The 17,500-nt window shown below is 26.9% G+C and overlaps 1 protein-coding gene across 1 annotated transcript in view; it reads left to right on the forward strand.

The window, feature by feature from the left end:
• The window catches only part of LOC100207037 (uncharacterized), a 36,128-nt gene that overhangs the window by 4,318 nt on the left and 14,310 nt on the right, over nt 1-17,500 (forward strand). The window contains exons 3-9 of the mRNA XM_065799841.1: nt 1,213-1,341; nt 5,575-5,715; nt 11,219-11,347; nt 12,526-12,651; nt 14,158-14,301; nt 16,309-16,434; nt 16,918-16,997. Coding sequence (XP_065655913.1) covers nt 1,213-1,341; nt 5,575-5,715; nt 11,219-11,347; nt 12,526-12,651; nt 14,158-14,301; nt 16,309-16,434; nt 16,918-16,997 — 875 coding nt within the window. The remainder of the gene's footprint in view (nt 1-1,212; nt 1,342-5,574; nt 5,716-11,218; nt 11,348-12,525; nt 12,652-14,157; nt 14,302-16,308; nt 16,435-16,917; nt 16,998-17,500) is intronic.

Here is a 17,500-nt window from a genome sequence, read left to right on the forward strand (position 1 = left end):
AACAATACACTAAAATTTATGCTAAAAACTTGTTCTTAGCATTAACTCTTTTAACAGGTTCAAAAAAACTCTTTTAACAGGTTCAAAAAAATTTTTTATGTTTTTCACAGAAAGAGATTTAGCTCTTACAATTATTATAACTTCTGGAGTTTTATTAGATATTCAAGAAACTAATTTTTTTTCGAAGTAATAAGTAGTCACCTGGCCCATTACTATCCCAGGGTCTCCACAACTGTTCAAAATTTGCGTGATCATTGCTTTTGTGTTTTTTTGATTTAGTGGCAAACCAAAATCAAATGCATATTCTAATAAGGATATAATGCATTTTTCTTTACTAAAAGATAAAGCTGTCAGATACCCTTTACTAAGTTTGATGTTGGATGCCATTGACTAAGTTTTAGAACTATAAAGAACTCTTATGAAAATTGTAAAATGCATAGTTAAGTACAATCAATCACTGTCAATCACAGTATAAAATTGATACAGTAGAATTTAAAAATTAAAATAAAGAAACCATGTAAAACCATGAAATCAAGTAAATTATTTACTTGACCTGGCTTTTCAACAGAACAAACAAAACCAAAATATTATTCAAGCAGAAACCAATCATTATATTATGACATTAATGAGGTCAAAGTTCCAGTGTGATAGTGTAAAGTACCATAAAATAGAATTCTTCTGCAAATATGTGAAATTCTGATATCAAAAGCTATCTTATAAAGAATACATAATAAATATATAGTTTTTTTTTTAAAAGTTATAACTTTAAAAAAATTTTAAAGTTTTGTCATTATGGGAAAATAAAATTATTTTTTTTAATTTATATAGAATAAGTTTAAAAAGAATTTTATACTTAAATTTTGAAATAGGTCAGGAAAAATTAACTGTTCAGATTAGCCCCCCATTCAGTTAGCCCCGGATTACCCTATTTAATTTTAAAAAATTTAAGTACTTATTTTTAAATTCAAAAAACTTTTATATGGCTAAGAGTTTTACTTAAATTTTTAAAAAAATATAACAAGAACTAAATATTTTATTTTAGTTTTTATGTTATTTTTTTAAATTTTTTATGAAATGTCAGAATATTGATTATAGTTTGTTGTTCTAATTTAATATTAAATCGATTTTTATTTTTAGTTTCTTTTTTTTTTTTAAATAATTTAAAAGCAATTTGTTAATTTCAGAAATTTATTTCAAAAAGTTTATTTTTAGAACAAAAAAATCGAGTTCAACTAGCAAAAGAAGACTTGATGAAAATGTTAGTGGTGTCATTAATAGACAGTGAGCTCAAAGATACTTATCAAATTCTACGGTCTCTTTGTAATATCTGTGCAGACAATGGTATTAAACTATTATTTTCAGAACCTTGTAAATAGTAAATAAACTTCAGAATAAACTAGCACTATTGAGTTTATTTATTACTTAAAGCTGTATTTTATAAGTCTTTTAATGTTTATTTATTACTTATAATATTACATACATTAGTAAGTCCTTGGATGCGGGTGCCTTGTATAAAATGATGTTTCCCTAATGAAAAATAACTTTTCTGGCATGCATAATAGTCATACTCTTTATCTCAATCACTAAAATGACTAATACAAAATCATGTCATAAAATGAAATCATTTACAAAGAGTTAAATTTTCTTAACAGTACAAACACCTACTACTAGCTACTTTTCAAAAACCTTTTCAATCAACACTATTGACACTTTTTACATAAGTCTTTTTTCCAAGGAAATAATGATATTGGTTTTAATAATTTTTTACAGTGAATATCATTGGTGCTTATTTTAAGTTTTATTTTACTACATTTACCATATGATTACCATATGATTTTACTTGGAGATTTTACTTGTATAAGAGTACACATAAAATAACTGTTTATAGAAAGCCATCAGTCCTTTTAAACCTGGATCTACCATTTTGTTCATGACAAAGGCTGTTATAAAGTTTTAATGCTAAAAAATATTAAATATTAATAATAATAGAGTTATCTTTATCATTCTTTATTAAAAAACAAAAATATTGCTGCATTTATCTATCAAGTACATATGAGAATTCAGTAAAGGATGGTGGTATGGTATCTTTTATAGCATCTTGGCTTTCAAGTAAATTTCTAACTCAAGATTTACCTGTTAACCAATAATAAAAATCATGCATGTAGAATGTTTTTTTTACTATCTTTTTTAAAACTTTACTACTGATGTTAGGGAAAATTATCAATAGTAAGGAGGAACATTAAGATTTTTGAAAAGAGGAATTATTTAAATCTTTCCATGCTTATAGTACATTTTCGGAATCACTGGATTGCTTAAAAATGTGTTCAGTAGCAATACACCTTAAAAATGTGTTCAACTGCATTACATGTTAAAAATGTGTTCAACTGCAATACATTTGTAAATGTGTTTAATTGCAATACATTTAAAAATGTGTTCAACTGCATTACATTAAAAAATGTGTTCAACTGCAATACATTTAAAAATGTGTTCAATGTTAGTTTATTTATATCATTTTCTTTTTAAATGGTATATCAAAAACTTTAAAGTTATAAAATTATATGATAAAAAATTTAAATTTATCAAAATAAAGTTTACTTTTTTATTTTTAAGTATTATATTAAGTATTTATTTTTATTTTCAAGTATTATATTTGTTATTAGAAGTGATCAAGATCAATGATATCACCATGATCGATGGAAATTTGGATGATTTTAAATTGAATTTTATCAAAAACAGCTTAATCAGTTGTAATGATTTTTTTTTATAATGATGCTTTCATAATTATTTTGTTTTGTGAGTGGCTGTAGTTTGGTTTACTTCACATTAATTTTTGCAATGTTAAGTAAAGAGTCTGAAAATCGATTTTTTTTTTTTGAAATTTTACATAGAAACTTCATTGTTCTCATATTTCATGATTACCAAAGCATGTAAAGTTTGATTGACTATTCCAAAAAAGTAATGCAGTGGTATAAGAAAAATCAATTCAATTTTATTTCAAAGGATGCTAATCCACCAAACTGTCATGAACAATGAGTTATTGGATCTTAGGAAAAATTGTGGAGATAATGCCAAGTGCTTCACAAAAAATTAAATAACTTGTATGTCGTAAAGTTAAGGCTTAATTTTTTTTTGTTGAAATAAAATCTAGTTTTGTAATCATTATTAAAAAAAAATCAGTTAATTAAGTAGTTTTTGAGAAAACTCAATTTAAAATCATCCAAATTTTAACCTATCATGGTGGTATATATTAAAAGCATATTGGTACCAGTCTCTGGAGTACTCTTTTTGATACATTTGGCCATGTGGAGACATTCTTTCCAAGACGCTTTGCTTACTAATGGATAAACTTCATACTAGAGTATACTTTTTATGCCATTCAATTTTAAATAAATAATAGTAAAAATCAATATTAAAAAAGTTTCTAATTTCTAAAAGCTTTATTTTTGTCCAATATTTTTAATTGAAAAAATATTTTTTATTAAATTTTTTTTATTGGTTTAATGTACTGTGAAAACAATATAAAATAATAATAACTTATTATTATATATTGTTTTCACAGTACACTAAACCAATATTTGAACTTATAAACTAAAAATTGTTTGATACCATTTTATCTTTCTCAAGTTAAAAGTTTTGCTTGGTTCTGTAAAAGCAAGCGTTACTACGTTTTTTTTCTTTATTAATAACATCAACTGATAAAGCATTGCTTTTTTAAAAAAGCTTTTATTAAGAATCTTATTACAATATACAGTAGTGTCATAAATTCTTTGCCACACTCAGAAAAAACAAGAAAAAAGTCATTTATTTTTATTATGCAAAAGTTAAAGCACCACCAAACAGCACCAAACATGACTCAAATGATATAAATGCATAGCACTTGTAAAAAAACAACACAAATATAAAAAAATGTTAATATTTTGTGTGTCCACCATGCGCATCAATGACTGCCTGTATGCGCCTAGGCATTGACTGTACCAGCTTTTGGACTGTGGCAATTGGGATTGCATGCCAAGCAGACTCCAACTGTTGCCACAATTTATCCAAATTGCTGGGCTTGCTTGTCTGCACTATTCTGAACAGTTCCTCGCACAAATTTTCAATGGGGTTCAAGTCGGGACTTTGTGGTGGCCATTCAATCGCATTGATGCATGCGGTTCGAAAGTATTCAGTAACTTTTTTGACTTTGTGGCAGGGAGCATTGTCTTGTTGGAAAACAAATGTCTTATTCCTGCCAAAAAGCTTGGTGGCAGATGGTTTAACTTGTGTTTTGAGTATTTTTATGTACTTGTCTTGGTTAACAGTGCCTGTACAATGATACAGCCGGCCAACACCAAATCCCGACATGCAACCCCAAATCATAAGCGAACCTCTACCATGTTTCGCTGTTGGTGCAACACATTGAGAACTAAATCTCTCACCAACTTTCCTTCTAACATACGCTCGTTTTGCTCCACAGAATAACAACTCTCATCACTCCACAACACTTTATTCCACTGTTTAACAGTCCAGTTCTTGTGTTGCCTTGCAAATGCACGTCACTTCGCAATATTGTCAGGCAATAATAATGGCTTCTTGGCGGCAATTCTGCCATTCAACCTAGCTTGCTGAAGGCATTTCCTTACAGTTCTTGCTGCCAGATTGATGCTGTGCCTTTTTCCCATGTAACTGGCTACATCAGATGCCGTGTCGAAGCGATTAGCCAGACTTGCCCGAACTAAAAGCCGATCTTCCCGAATGGTCGTTTTGCATGGTCTGCCAGAAGGCTTTTTGTCTTTTACTGTCCCACTCTCTCTCTCTCTCTTTTGATGGTGTAGGTGACAGTCCTCAAGCTAAGCTTTAATGCTTTAGCAATGTCCCTGTAGGAAATTCCTTGTTTTGCCATTGCCACTATTTGCAGGCGTCGTTCAAGAGATAATGGGATAGTCATATTGATAACAATCCTATACAAAAAAGCACATTTTTTTCTAATAACTCATAAAATTATGTAGAAAATAATTGTTCACGTTAAGTTTAGTTGACAAGAATAAAAAACAAATTAGAGATTTGATGTGAAATAATGATTAAGTGTAATTGTAGTTAATTAGACTAATTATAATTAGTAATTAATTGATAATTACTATGGTGTTAAACCAATCAAAAATGTAGTAAAATTTATAGAGTGATAATATGTGGTATACAGCAACCACAAATTTCAACAAATATACACAAAAACATCCAAAAACTATATTTTACTTACCAGTATAATACAGATTGTATTGAAGATAGTCTCAATGTCTCAGATGTCTCAACCAACAATAGCAATTAAATTGACAAGTTAAACTATATGAAAACCGTTGCTAATAACGCGGGAGATGTCCAATTAGAGATTTAGACAAATTCCTGAAGGAAAAGCTTTAAAAAGTAATATACCAAGGCAACCTAAGTACAAGTTTTGTAAAATCCAACAATGTGGCAAAGACTTTATGCCGCCACTGTCTCTTAAAAAAAAAATTTGAAACTGCAAATATGCTTCAAAAAGCATACTTGGAATCTTTGTTTTAAAGTTAATTTCTGTTCAATAATTTTTTTTACCAGATGTTGGAAGTCAGATGTTTTCAAAAGTAGGAGGTGTGTCAGTTATGTACGAAAAAGCATCCAAAGTGCTTCATTCTGATGATTGGGATTCCATTATGTTTCCTGCTTGCATGTGCATACAAAATATTGTGTCTGACTCAGGTAGACTTTTTCATTATATTTTTTATTTGCTTTACAAATATTTGAGTTTAAATTTCTAACTACATACTCTGGTGAAATAGGGGTTCTTATACTCTGATGTCATTGTGGTTTTTACTTAGTATGTTATTTAATAAAGTAATTTCAAGATTTCTCTACTTTATAAGCTAATCTAAATTGAAATCAAAATGCTATTTTTTCTTTGAAGTTTTATAACTAGTTTCAAATTTAACTATATTTTTATTTAAATATATTTTTATTTAACTATATTTTTATTTAAATATATTTTATTTAACTATATTTTTATTTAAATATATTTTTATTTAAATATAGTATTATTTATGTTCCGCAATGATTTTAGTACTTGATTTTTTAAATTTTTTGTTAAACTTATATTATCAAAATTTAACATTCCACCAGCTAGCTACACATTCCACCTTATGATTGAACAAAATGTTCTCAATAAAAAAGATTTTGATGTCTTTTGTTGAGATATGTGTCACATGTGAAATACACTGTAAGATTTGTATTTTAGACATCTTTTAAGTCATGAATTTATTATGATAATAAAATTTTAGTTGCATATCCAAGAAAGTTGAGAGAGAAATAAATTCTTTATTTAATTGATAATTTTTTAAAATATATTGAGAAGGTAATGGTCAAATGTTTCTTTTTCAGAAAGTAGTTCCTATTATGAATCATCCTTCGGTTTTAATTATCTTTAGTGTGTAGTGATTGGTTTTGTAGTAGAAACTTCTATATTTAGCAACATTTTATAATCAATTATTACAATTTTATACAAATGAAAAAACAGTCACTAATTTAAAAATATACTGTTAAATGGTAACTTTTATTTTCAATCCATGGTGTTTTTTAAGTTTTTTACTTACTATCAATGTCAAGGGGCATCTTTTCTGTTTGTAATCTGTAGCCTTCTATTCTATCTGAACCAGATTTTAGTTTGATGAAATGACATAGGGTTGTATTATACCTTTTTAGAATTGTTAGAACTATACCATTCAGGGAGAGTTAGTGTGAAAAATCATAAAACTAATCTTTAAAAAATGTTTGGGTTTATACAGGGGGCTAAATAGGTCCTGGACTTTGGTACCCCTCTGACCAATCTCAAGACCCACTACAGAGGTGCAAGCAATTATTGTACATTTTGTCAGAAAATGTGACTAGTTGTTATATGTCCCCTTTAAAAACAGTCTGAGGGCCCCCAATGCTGAGCACCTTTTTCTTCTTAAAATTAAAAAGAAAAAATATCATTATTTTCAGAAAATATTTGTTAAACATTAAATGTTTTCCATTGAAACTAACCACTGCTTTTTTCAAATACTTTGTGTACTTTTGATGGTTATTAGACACTTTGAAATGTTCCGATGCTTCCTTAAGAAATGAGTAGTGAACAGCTTCCACTGCTTGCTCACTAAAGAAACCAAATCCAATGCCCTTGTCTTTACAAAAAGGACCTACATGTTGAAGTATGATGTGCAACTTCACAGTAACTGTCGGTTTGTAATCTTTCACTATAATGATTCATGTTTTTTTCAAATGTTGCTCTTAAATTTACATCAAAACAAGAGTGAACAAGTTTATCTAGAAGCCTGAATGCTTCAGCCAATGGTTTTAATAGGACTGGAAACAAGTTATAGTACTTCTCCCAATTTTTTAATATTTTTTGGCAATCATTACCATTATATGACCCATTTCTTATTGATTTTGAAAAATTTAAATCATTTTCGATCTTTTTTAAGGTCATTATTATATCCAATTAAAAGAATTTCATCAATACAGTTAAATGTTTTTTTGCTCTAATTTTCTTCGATCTGCCCGATTTATACAATTCACTGCTTAATCTCAGCAACCTAAGCATTCGCTCAGTGCAATAATTTTTTAAAACCTCTGTTCCATTCCGTGTACAAATATAACATGTATGAGTTGCCTTGGAACTTGGAGACACACCACACCTGACTTGACAAAGTTTGATATCTGCCATGCAAATAAAGCTTATTTTATCCAAACAGAGTTTGTCAAGCAAAATTTTAACATAATGATTTGTCTCTGGTACATCTGGTACCAGTGCTATAATAAATGATGCTTTCACCTTCATTGAAATTTGATGATTTAGTTTCTCAATATTTTCTTTTGTTTTTAATTGTTTCGCTTGGATTTGATACAACATTTAAACAAACCTAAATAATTTATAATAAATTACCCTTGTTAAATTTTTAATTAGAAATAAAAGTGGCACATTACAAAATCAAATTACCTTAAGAAATCCCCAACTTCCATCAATGGAAATTTTTCTAGACAGGTTTTGAGGATAGGCTCCTTTTTTATCTATTATTTGCCGCAGAAACTCATTGACATCTGTTGTTCTGATAAATGGAATCAGTTTAAACAAACTTTTTTACTCTAGAAATTTAATATTAAAAAGTTCAAAATCCTCAACAAAGCTATCATCAAGTTGCTGGTTGATATTTTTGAGCTCTGCTGCTAACCTGGATTGTACAATTTTTCTGTTTTGTGCTTTGAATTGTAATTATTTTGCCAGCTTTAGATTTTTTGTTACTTAATTCTAAAGCTGATTATATGTCAATCATATTGTTTATAGACAGTTGTTGTATATTACTAGTATCATTGATGTTTCTCTTGTGCTACACTAACTTTTACCGCCGGTAGCAACTATCGCTTTACTTTTTTTTGTCTATTTTGTCTTTTATTATAGCATAAGCTATTTGCTCAACAGTCTTGACATCATTTGCAAGCTTTTGCATTAAATTACATTTAAGTACAGCTAAAGAACATTTGTGTGTAATTCCTTTGCTAATAATTGAAAGGCAAGTTTGACAAGTTAGACTATTAACTGGAGGCTGTACATTACATTTACATCCCTTTTTGAATTTTTTATGTCTCCATAAGTAGATCAATTATACATATTTTGCATTTATATACAAAAACTCTTCTAGCTTGAACTAGTTTGAATTTTCATTTTATTCCACTTTACTTTTCTTTTTTTTTCCCCACCTCCCCAAGGCCGAGAAGGCCATTTCAGATGAGGAGGCTACTAAATTGTGGTTTAACTCTCTCTCAACTCTATAACTCCAAAACACAAACCTTGACGAACAAGGCCACTGCGCAGAGAAACAAGTTGAGTGCGGTACTACTAGAGGTGTGGTAGGGATCAAACTTGCATGTAAAGAAAGCTCTTTTCTTCTTACACTTCTTTTGCAAGATTTGCAAATAGCTTTAGGATAAAATGAATTTTTAATGTTGTATTTTAAATTCACTAAACTTTTTATCCACTGTAAATTAATATTGTTAGGTTTATTTTTTTTTTTATTTTTTTTTCGGCACAGTATAAACACACTTTTCTCTTGTTTTCCTCATGAGAACAGGTCTGTTTAAATAAACTCATTCTATCTAGAAAAATAAAATAATTTAAGAACACAAAGAAAACCCACTTTATTTTTTACCTAAAATATACAGTATAATAATATGCCATATAATAATTCTTTAAAAAATGTATCAAACACTATACAAATATACAAATATAACAATATAGTACGAATATAAACACTGACTACTATAGTATATAGGTTCCTTATTAAATGCCATTTAACATTACTTACCAGCATTGTTAGTTATACTTTAGTTTTAAAAATTAAAACAAATAAAATGAAAATATTCACAATTAAGAAGTTTGGTTACATGTGGTAATGATGAGTTGCAGTCTGTTTTGTATAAAAATTTTGTTAAGTATAAAACTATTGTTCAGTATAAAACTAATGCTTAGTATAAAACTATTGTACAATAATTGTATGCCTTTTTTTATTTTTCAATGTAAACATTCGACTAGATTGGTTAATTTATTTTTGATATTTTACTTTCGTTTCTTCAGAATTATTAAATAAAATATATTATTCATTATTTATAAACTTATTTATAAAGTTTAATAATGATTATATACACAGTCAAAATAGGTGATGAACTTTGTCAAAATTGGTGATGAACTTTGGTGCCCCTCAGGTTGTCTTTGGGCTTTTTAGAGGGAGTCATTAATAACTAGTTATATTATTTAACAAAATATAAAACAGTTGTTTGTCCCCCTTGGTTGGGTCTTGAAATCAACCAGAGGGTTGTCAAAGTCCAGGACCTGTTTTTATCCCTATTTAAATCCTAGCATTTTTTTAAAGAGTAGTTTTATAATTTTTTGCACTAACTTACTCTGAATGGTATGGTTCTAACAAATCCAAAAAGGTATGACACAACCCTATGTCATTTCATTAAACTAAAATCTGGTTCAGCATGGCAGTGTAATTCAAAATACAAAAAAACAACTAGCCATAAAATTAGCACAACTCACTAAGAACTTTCTATTAAAACAGGAATGCAAAAGCGTTTTATATGTGGTTTTGGGCTTGTAGCATCCAACCCAAACTATGATGAGATCATACTAAAATAGGGAGCTGTGAGGGCTTCGGTGTATACATCGACTGAGGGTTTTGTATTATTTAGATAAGAAGAACTTTTACTAAAACAACAACAAAAAAGATTCTTTCATTGTTCTTTGGTTTTTTCCTTCTTTTTTTGAAAAAAATTTAAGTTGGCATTTCTTCAACCTTAATAGATTGCTTAATAATTTAATGCTTAATAACCACCTTAATAGATTGCTTAATAATTGCTCTGTGATAAGACTGTAAAGACTTCTTGGGGCACCTGAACAAAAAAAACAAAAAACTTGACAGTGCATCTAAATACGCAAAGATATAACATTAAATGATCGGGATTTGAATAAAAACAAAATAACCCAATGATATACAGGGGCATTGTGATGGAATAGGCTGGGTAAACATAGTACAGAGGGCCACCATATCTACAATTGGATTGAGAGCCAACAAGTTTATTATAGGGTTGATTAAATTGCGGAAAAATTGTTAAAATAATGAGTTTTGCCTATAGCCACGGAGTGTGTGTTGCAACACCACTAATGCTATATATTCTTATAATATATATCAGTTAAATAATTTTGTCATAGAAATATGAAATTTCATTATTTTTTGTCAGGTCAAGCAAAACCTAATAAGGAGTGACTTTACATTACCACAAGTATCTAAGTAAATAAGTAATAATTGTTTTTTGAAATTTGTTTGTTTGTATTATATTTTTTAGTTGATTAAAGTAATAATGTATATTAAAGTAATAATGTATATATCTTAATTCTATTTTTTTTTTTTTTTTTTTTTTTTTTTTCAATTATTTTATCACCTGAACTAACATCTTTTTTGCAGTAAATTTTATTTTTTTAGCAAATATTTTTGCAATCTAGTAGGTTTGGGTAAATTCCCAATAATAATTCACCACATTTTGTTAAGAAGATAACAACCCAAGGCATTCTTCAAAACTTGTAGAGATTATTTGATTAAGTTAGAGAATGGTAGATACTATAGGATATTAAGTTATGCATAAAGCTAATATATTTGTTAATTATTTGTTTTAGATTTGATCAAAGAGGAGTTTTTAAAAGCTGGTTATTTTACTTTATTAAGACAACTTCTTCACAGATATGAAGCTAATGAAAAGAACTTTAAAGTCACAGTTTCTGGAATATCTTTACTTGCTGACTCTGGTATACATTTTTTACCTGGTTATTATGATTTATTTTTTTTGAATTGCTGTTTCTGGAACGTTTTTTATGTTCAAACTGGTTAGTTAAAAAAGTTATTATTTAAATTATTAGAGTTTTATTATTTTTCTGTTTAACTTTTTTATTTATTTATTTTGATGAGTAGAACAGAATTCTTGTAACAGTTTCACTTAAATCAAATAGACTGATTAAAATTATACTTTTTTATTTCATTTTTAAAAATTTATTTTAACCTTGATAGTTTAGAAAATAAGGAATTTTAATAGACATTGAAAAGAATTGTACACATTGTTTTCTAAAATTATTTTTTTTAAATTGTGGTTATAGTTCTGCTCTCAACTCTATAACTCCAAAACATAAACCTTGATAAGGGTGCTGCATGGAAAAACAAGTTGATTTTGTGTTTTCTTTGCTCATAAGACTTTGATAAGTAATGGCTGTACACGAAATAAGTGTGAAAGTACTCATTGACTTTTATTGGGAACTAAGTATTAATTTTAATACATTAATATAAGAAGATAAAATATTCAAAGAAATTAATTTATTCCTGTGGGTGTTTAATAAAATTTTGAACTTTTGTTTTGGTGGTACATATAGGCTTGCGCACAGAACAACAATCAAAACTATTTGATGTTTTTAAATGACATTTTCAATTCTTTAATGTTTATTTTTATTAGTTGTTTTGTTTTTGTTTTTTAAATTTTGAACTAGTTTTCTAGCTAGTTTTATATCTTGAAAAACCTCCTTTCCTCTATTACAAGATTTGCATTTGATTGATTTTGTTTAGGAAAAATGTTAAACAACATGACTAACAATGTAGAAATGTAATTTGCAACTTTTTTGCAATTGTAGCTAAATTCAGATTTTCCATTAAATTTGGGGAAATATTTTTTTTTAATTGCTTTTTCTTTTATATCATTTTTAAAACTTTTATGTTAAGTTACATGGTAAAACTAAAATCTTTTTTTGAAATTAATACATGTTATCATGAAATCATTACATTACACATTGCCAACAAAGTATAAATACAATGAAAAATATATTAATACAACCACTAAAAAAAAATTTCGTTTTTACTTTTGATTTATTTTGTGTACACGCTTTATAAATTTTTATTGAGCTGCCATGTAAAGTTATATTTATTGCTATGAGTCTTTTAGACTTGGGTATTGAACTATTGGGATGCAGTGGAATTCTTGAAGATATTTGGAAAATTATGAAAAACTGTGAAGACAACTTTAAAAAAATTATTATGGTTGAACTGCTAAATGATCTTGGAAAAAAAGGTAAATATTGTGGTTTTATTTAAATTTAGTTTAGAATGATAAATTGTTTTTTTTGTATGTATCAATGTTTGTATGGAAAGAAAGTTGTTATAGGCATTTTAATTATGTTTGTATATTTTTTTTGTATGTGCAAGAGTTTTAACTTTTAAAATTTACAAAGTTACTATTCTGATTTTTTTACTATAGCACTCAGGTTCTCCTTAGGGATCATTAAACATAGTTATAAAAAATCAAAAACCATTTTTGAATAAGCTTCTCTTATACAAAAGCATAAAAAATCAGCATCTCTTAGTTTTGAAAGTTTACTTTGCTCTCTCTTTACAGATCATAGCTATAATTTTTTACCAAAGGTCTCGTTAGTTATATTGAGGTAAATTGTGGATATTATTCTGTAGCTCATATTATGTGTTTTTGATTAATTTGACTTGACTACTTGCTCTTTGTTCAAATATTTCAACTTAACTCTAATGAGTACTTTTCTATTAGTGTATGATTTTACTGATAAACTGTTTACAGATATATGTCTATATCTTATAATCCTTTTTTTTTTATTAACTAAGATATCTTATTTATGCACAACTAACATCTGCATCTAACTAAGCATAGTCCATGAAAATAACAATGTAGAGGGTCATAGTTCAGAACTGATATCTTTGGCCTTATCAACTTCAACAATTTTCTTAGCATTAGCATCTTAATCCCTAGAAGTATTGCATACTTAACCATAAAAGTATGAGGTAAAGTTTTTTATTGGTTTTTTTTCTTCAATAGTTTCTATTAAAAGTATGCAAGTTTTATATATAGTCTTTTCAGTAAATAAATTTGATTGACTTATATAGTCAAGCAAATTCATTCTAAGCATCATTTTCTTTTTAATAAAAAACTTTTATTGTCTTCCAGGATAACTGGTAGATAAAAAGTCCATTCAGAATTTTTACTCAGAATAGCTCGTGTAGAGAAAGTCAATTTAGGATTTATTAATGTACAATATTAACTAATATGTAGAAAGTTTGTCAATGGTATGTTGTCTTCCAGAATAAATAATATATATAAAATCTATTTAGGGTTTATCATCATTCAGGCTAATTAGTATGTACAGGCAAAATCCAACCAAGTTTTTTGGCCTATGATTCTGCAGCTGTTTTTTAGAATGCCTTATGGTAAAAAAAATCAATTTTGACTTTTTTACAAAATAAGCTAGTTTAGTTTTACTAAGATTTTCTCCTAATAATCTTTTTTTAATTTCATTTTTCTCGAAATACGTAATAAGCATCTTCAGGCGTTTTGAAAAATAGCTGCAGTATTAGCATCATAATTCCAAATGTTTTGAGTTATTTAACTTTTTGTTCAATCCAAAATATTTTTGGTTTATTTATAAATACTATTTTACGCAAGATCAAAACTTATCAATAGAAATTTTATCAAAAAAATTTTTTTTTTTAAATTTCAATAAACAATATCTTCTTTCTATTATTACTACTACAATTACTATAATTATTCCTTTAGAAAATGCCATTGAATTACTATGCAAGTCTGGAGGTGTTTTAACACTAATGGAGTTAGTAGAAGCGCATGGCGCATTTCAAGAGACAGATAGCGCTGATGTTGTTTTTAAAGAAATGGTGGATTTAATTGTTATTATGTCTGGAGGTATGGATTCAAGGTATATCTGCTTATATACAATCGGTCTATTTACTCAGTTAAACTAGTTTTCAATATATTAAAGCGAGGTTTATATATAATAAATGTTAATTCTATAACAAATTTTTTAAATAAAACTCAAGGGTGAAAAAATAGGTGTGTTAAAAAACAATTCAAAACATGGATATAAATGGTGCTAAATTTTTAGCAAATATAGTGCATTTAATGTGATATTGAAATTTTTAATAATAATGAAAGTAATATTGAAAGGTATTATGTATTTTTGATTATATTATGATTTTTAACAAGTATTATGATTTTTAAAAGTAATATTGAAATTCCAAGTATTATGTTTTAGTAAAACAGTTTAGCTATAAACAGTTTAAATTACATAGTATATATTTAATTTTTGCGCAGATAAAAAACAATTTTTTTATTTTTATTTTTTTATGTGCACAATTTTTTATACGTAGTTAAAAAATTGTGCATATATATGATTACTTTATTTATTACACAATAATGAGTAGGTTTTAATTATTACTTGATGATGTGTAGGTTTTATTTATTACTCAATGATGTGTAGGTTTTAATTATTACTTGATGATGTGTAGGTTTTATTTATTACTCAATGATGTGTAGGTTTTAATTATTACTTGATGATGTGTAGGTTTTATTTATTACTCAATGATGTGTAGGTTTTATTTATTACTCAATGATGTGTATTTATTACTCAATGATGAGTAGGTTTTATTTAAAGTTTGTAAAAACTTGTAAGTCAAACATTTTTCAAAGTATAGAAAACATCCTAAAAACTAGAAAAATAAAAATTAACATTTTGCGATAATTTAAAAATATTTTATTTTTTTGCCGCAATTGATCAGCCGCAATTAGCAGCCTTGTTTTTCACATGCAATCCAATTGAGTATGTTAGATATCACAGAATTTTTTGCAGATTCTAAAAATTAGAATTTTGTAGACAAAAATATATAAGATGTTTGTAACAAAATTAGCATATGTCTGTTATAAAATGGTTTAAAGCTTAAAATTGCAAATGTACATGCCCTTGTTTGACTAAAAAAATAAAACAATAAATTAATGAGTGTACTCCAGACTAATTTGATTTATATCATCAGTAGAAGAATACATTTACAATGGTAAAAAGCTAAAAGCTGTATCTGCAGATCATTTGGATTAAAATTTAGATTTGATTTAAAAGTTACAGTAACATTGAGTTCATAATTATTTTTTGAGGTGTTGTTCCCAAATTAAATTAGCAATTAAGTTGTAACTTTCAAGTTACAACTTAATTGCTAATTTTGTTATGCTTTTTAATTAAATTTACATGGTTGTGTTGCTTGTGTGCTATTTTGTCTATCATTTTTTGATAGATATGTGCCATCTTTAAAATATTTTACAGTTAATTTATTTTTTTAAATATTCTTTATAACAACTATCTTCCTTTAAAGTTTTTTTAGTATAAACATGATATAAAAAATATTCTTACTAACCAATGGTGAATTAGGACTTTTCAAGGCCCAGAGTTTTTTTAAAGCATTAGGCCCCTTTTCGTGTCATTTCTCAAAATTTAATTTTCAAAGTTTCTTTTAAAAAATCATTTTGTTTTGAATTGGCTGCCCACTCCTAATCCAGCACTCTTACAAACAACTATCTTACTATCTTTAAACAACTATCTTGCAATCTTTAAACAACTATCTTTAAACAACTATCTTACTTTAAAGTACTTCTTTTTCTTTTAAGTTTTTTCATGATAATAAAAAATATTTATTATAACTACCTAATTTTTTTTAAACTGCAGAAAATTAATTCCAATTTATCAAAACATATTTTATGTTTTTAAGTTTTGTTTTAATTTAAAGAAAAATTATGAAATGTATAACATATAGTAAATATATCATATCTAGCTAATTCAGTTAGAATTCAGCTCAATCTTATGAGTTACTGAAGTTTGGATACTAAATTAGTATTCTGATTCAAATATTTTAAATTTTTTTAAAGATGAAAGTTTTATAACATTACTTGAAAATGAAGATTTGCTAAACAAATTTGCAAATTGGATAAAGTCTTGTAACAAGCATGTCCAGATTTCTGCTGGTTTAATGCTAGGAAATTATGCTCGAAGTGGTAATAATTTTTTTTTTTTTTTTGGTTCTATGATTTATATTACTCATTTAACAATAAAAAATATTTAATGTAAAATTAGTCAGTTTTTTTCTTAATTATTTGTTTAACCCTGTGTTATGTCTTCAAAATTAGTATTCCTTGATCTGATTGTAATTGGTTTTTGAAATCCTTACTCACCTGAGTAAATGTCTAGGGCTTTTACAAAATATGCTTTGCTTAAAATAAATGTTTTTTTTTCTCTTTAAAATACAAATAAAAACATGAGTACATTTTTTTTCTGTAATTTTATTGTTATGCAGTTGTATTATATATGTAATTTATGTTTAAAAAGTTTCTAGTTATTCTAGTGTTTAAAAAATATTTAAACTTAAAAAACTTGTCCACCTTTATTCTCCTATAGCCAAATTTTTTATTTTCTTCTTTCTACTTGTATTTAACTTGTTTATGTTTTTTTGTTATTTACTTTTTTTTTCATTTAACTAGAAGATACTTGTGATCGTTTAATAAAGATGGGTATTCATGTTTCATTAATCACTGAAATAAATCAAAATTTGGAAAAAGACGTAAACAATTTATTATATAGTGATAGTATTTTTATAGTATTGTGTAGTTATTGTTGTTATCATAAATGAACTGGTGTAGAGTGCTAAAAAGTTTCTATAAAAACTCTGATAAATCATTTTTAGAATTTAAAGGGAATCGAAGTTGCTTTGATGTGTTCTGTTCATATCATTTAAAAATATTACAAAATAAGTTCTAGATACTGACATGTGTTATTGTTTTCTTGACAAAGCATTCCACTTTTAATTTTTTTTTTTTTCTTCAAATATTTGGTCTGAATATGTGTTCAAATGGTGGCTTCGTTTTAAGTGTTCAAAATTCAAGAGTTGTTTTTTGGCTGCACCTAATGTTTAAAAATAGAGGTTACCTCAAATCAGTTGCCAGATTGATAAGTGCTAGATTGATTTGATACTTTGGCACAGACAATGAGCTCCATGGGTTAATTAAACCTCAAACATAGATTACTTGTTTGTACATAATTTAATAACCATTTACAATAAATTAA

Source organism: Hydra vulgaris, chromosome 06, assembly GCF_038396675.1.
Source record: "Hydra vulgaris chromosome 06, alternate assembly HydraT2T_AEP".
NCBI classification, from domain to species: Eukaryota; Metazoa; Cnidaria; class Hydrozoa; order Anthoathecata; family Hydridae; genus Hydra; species Hydra vulgaris.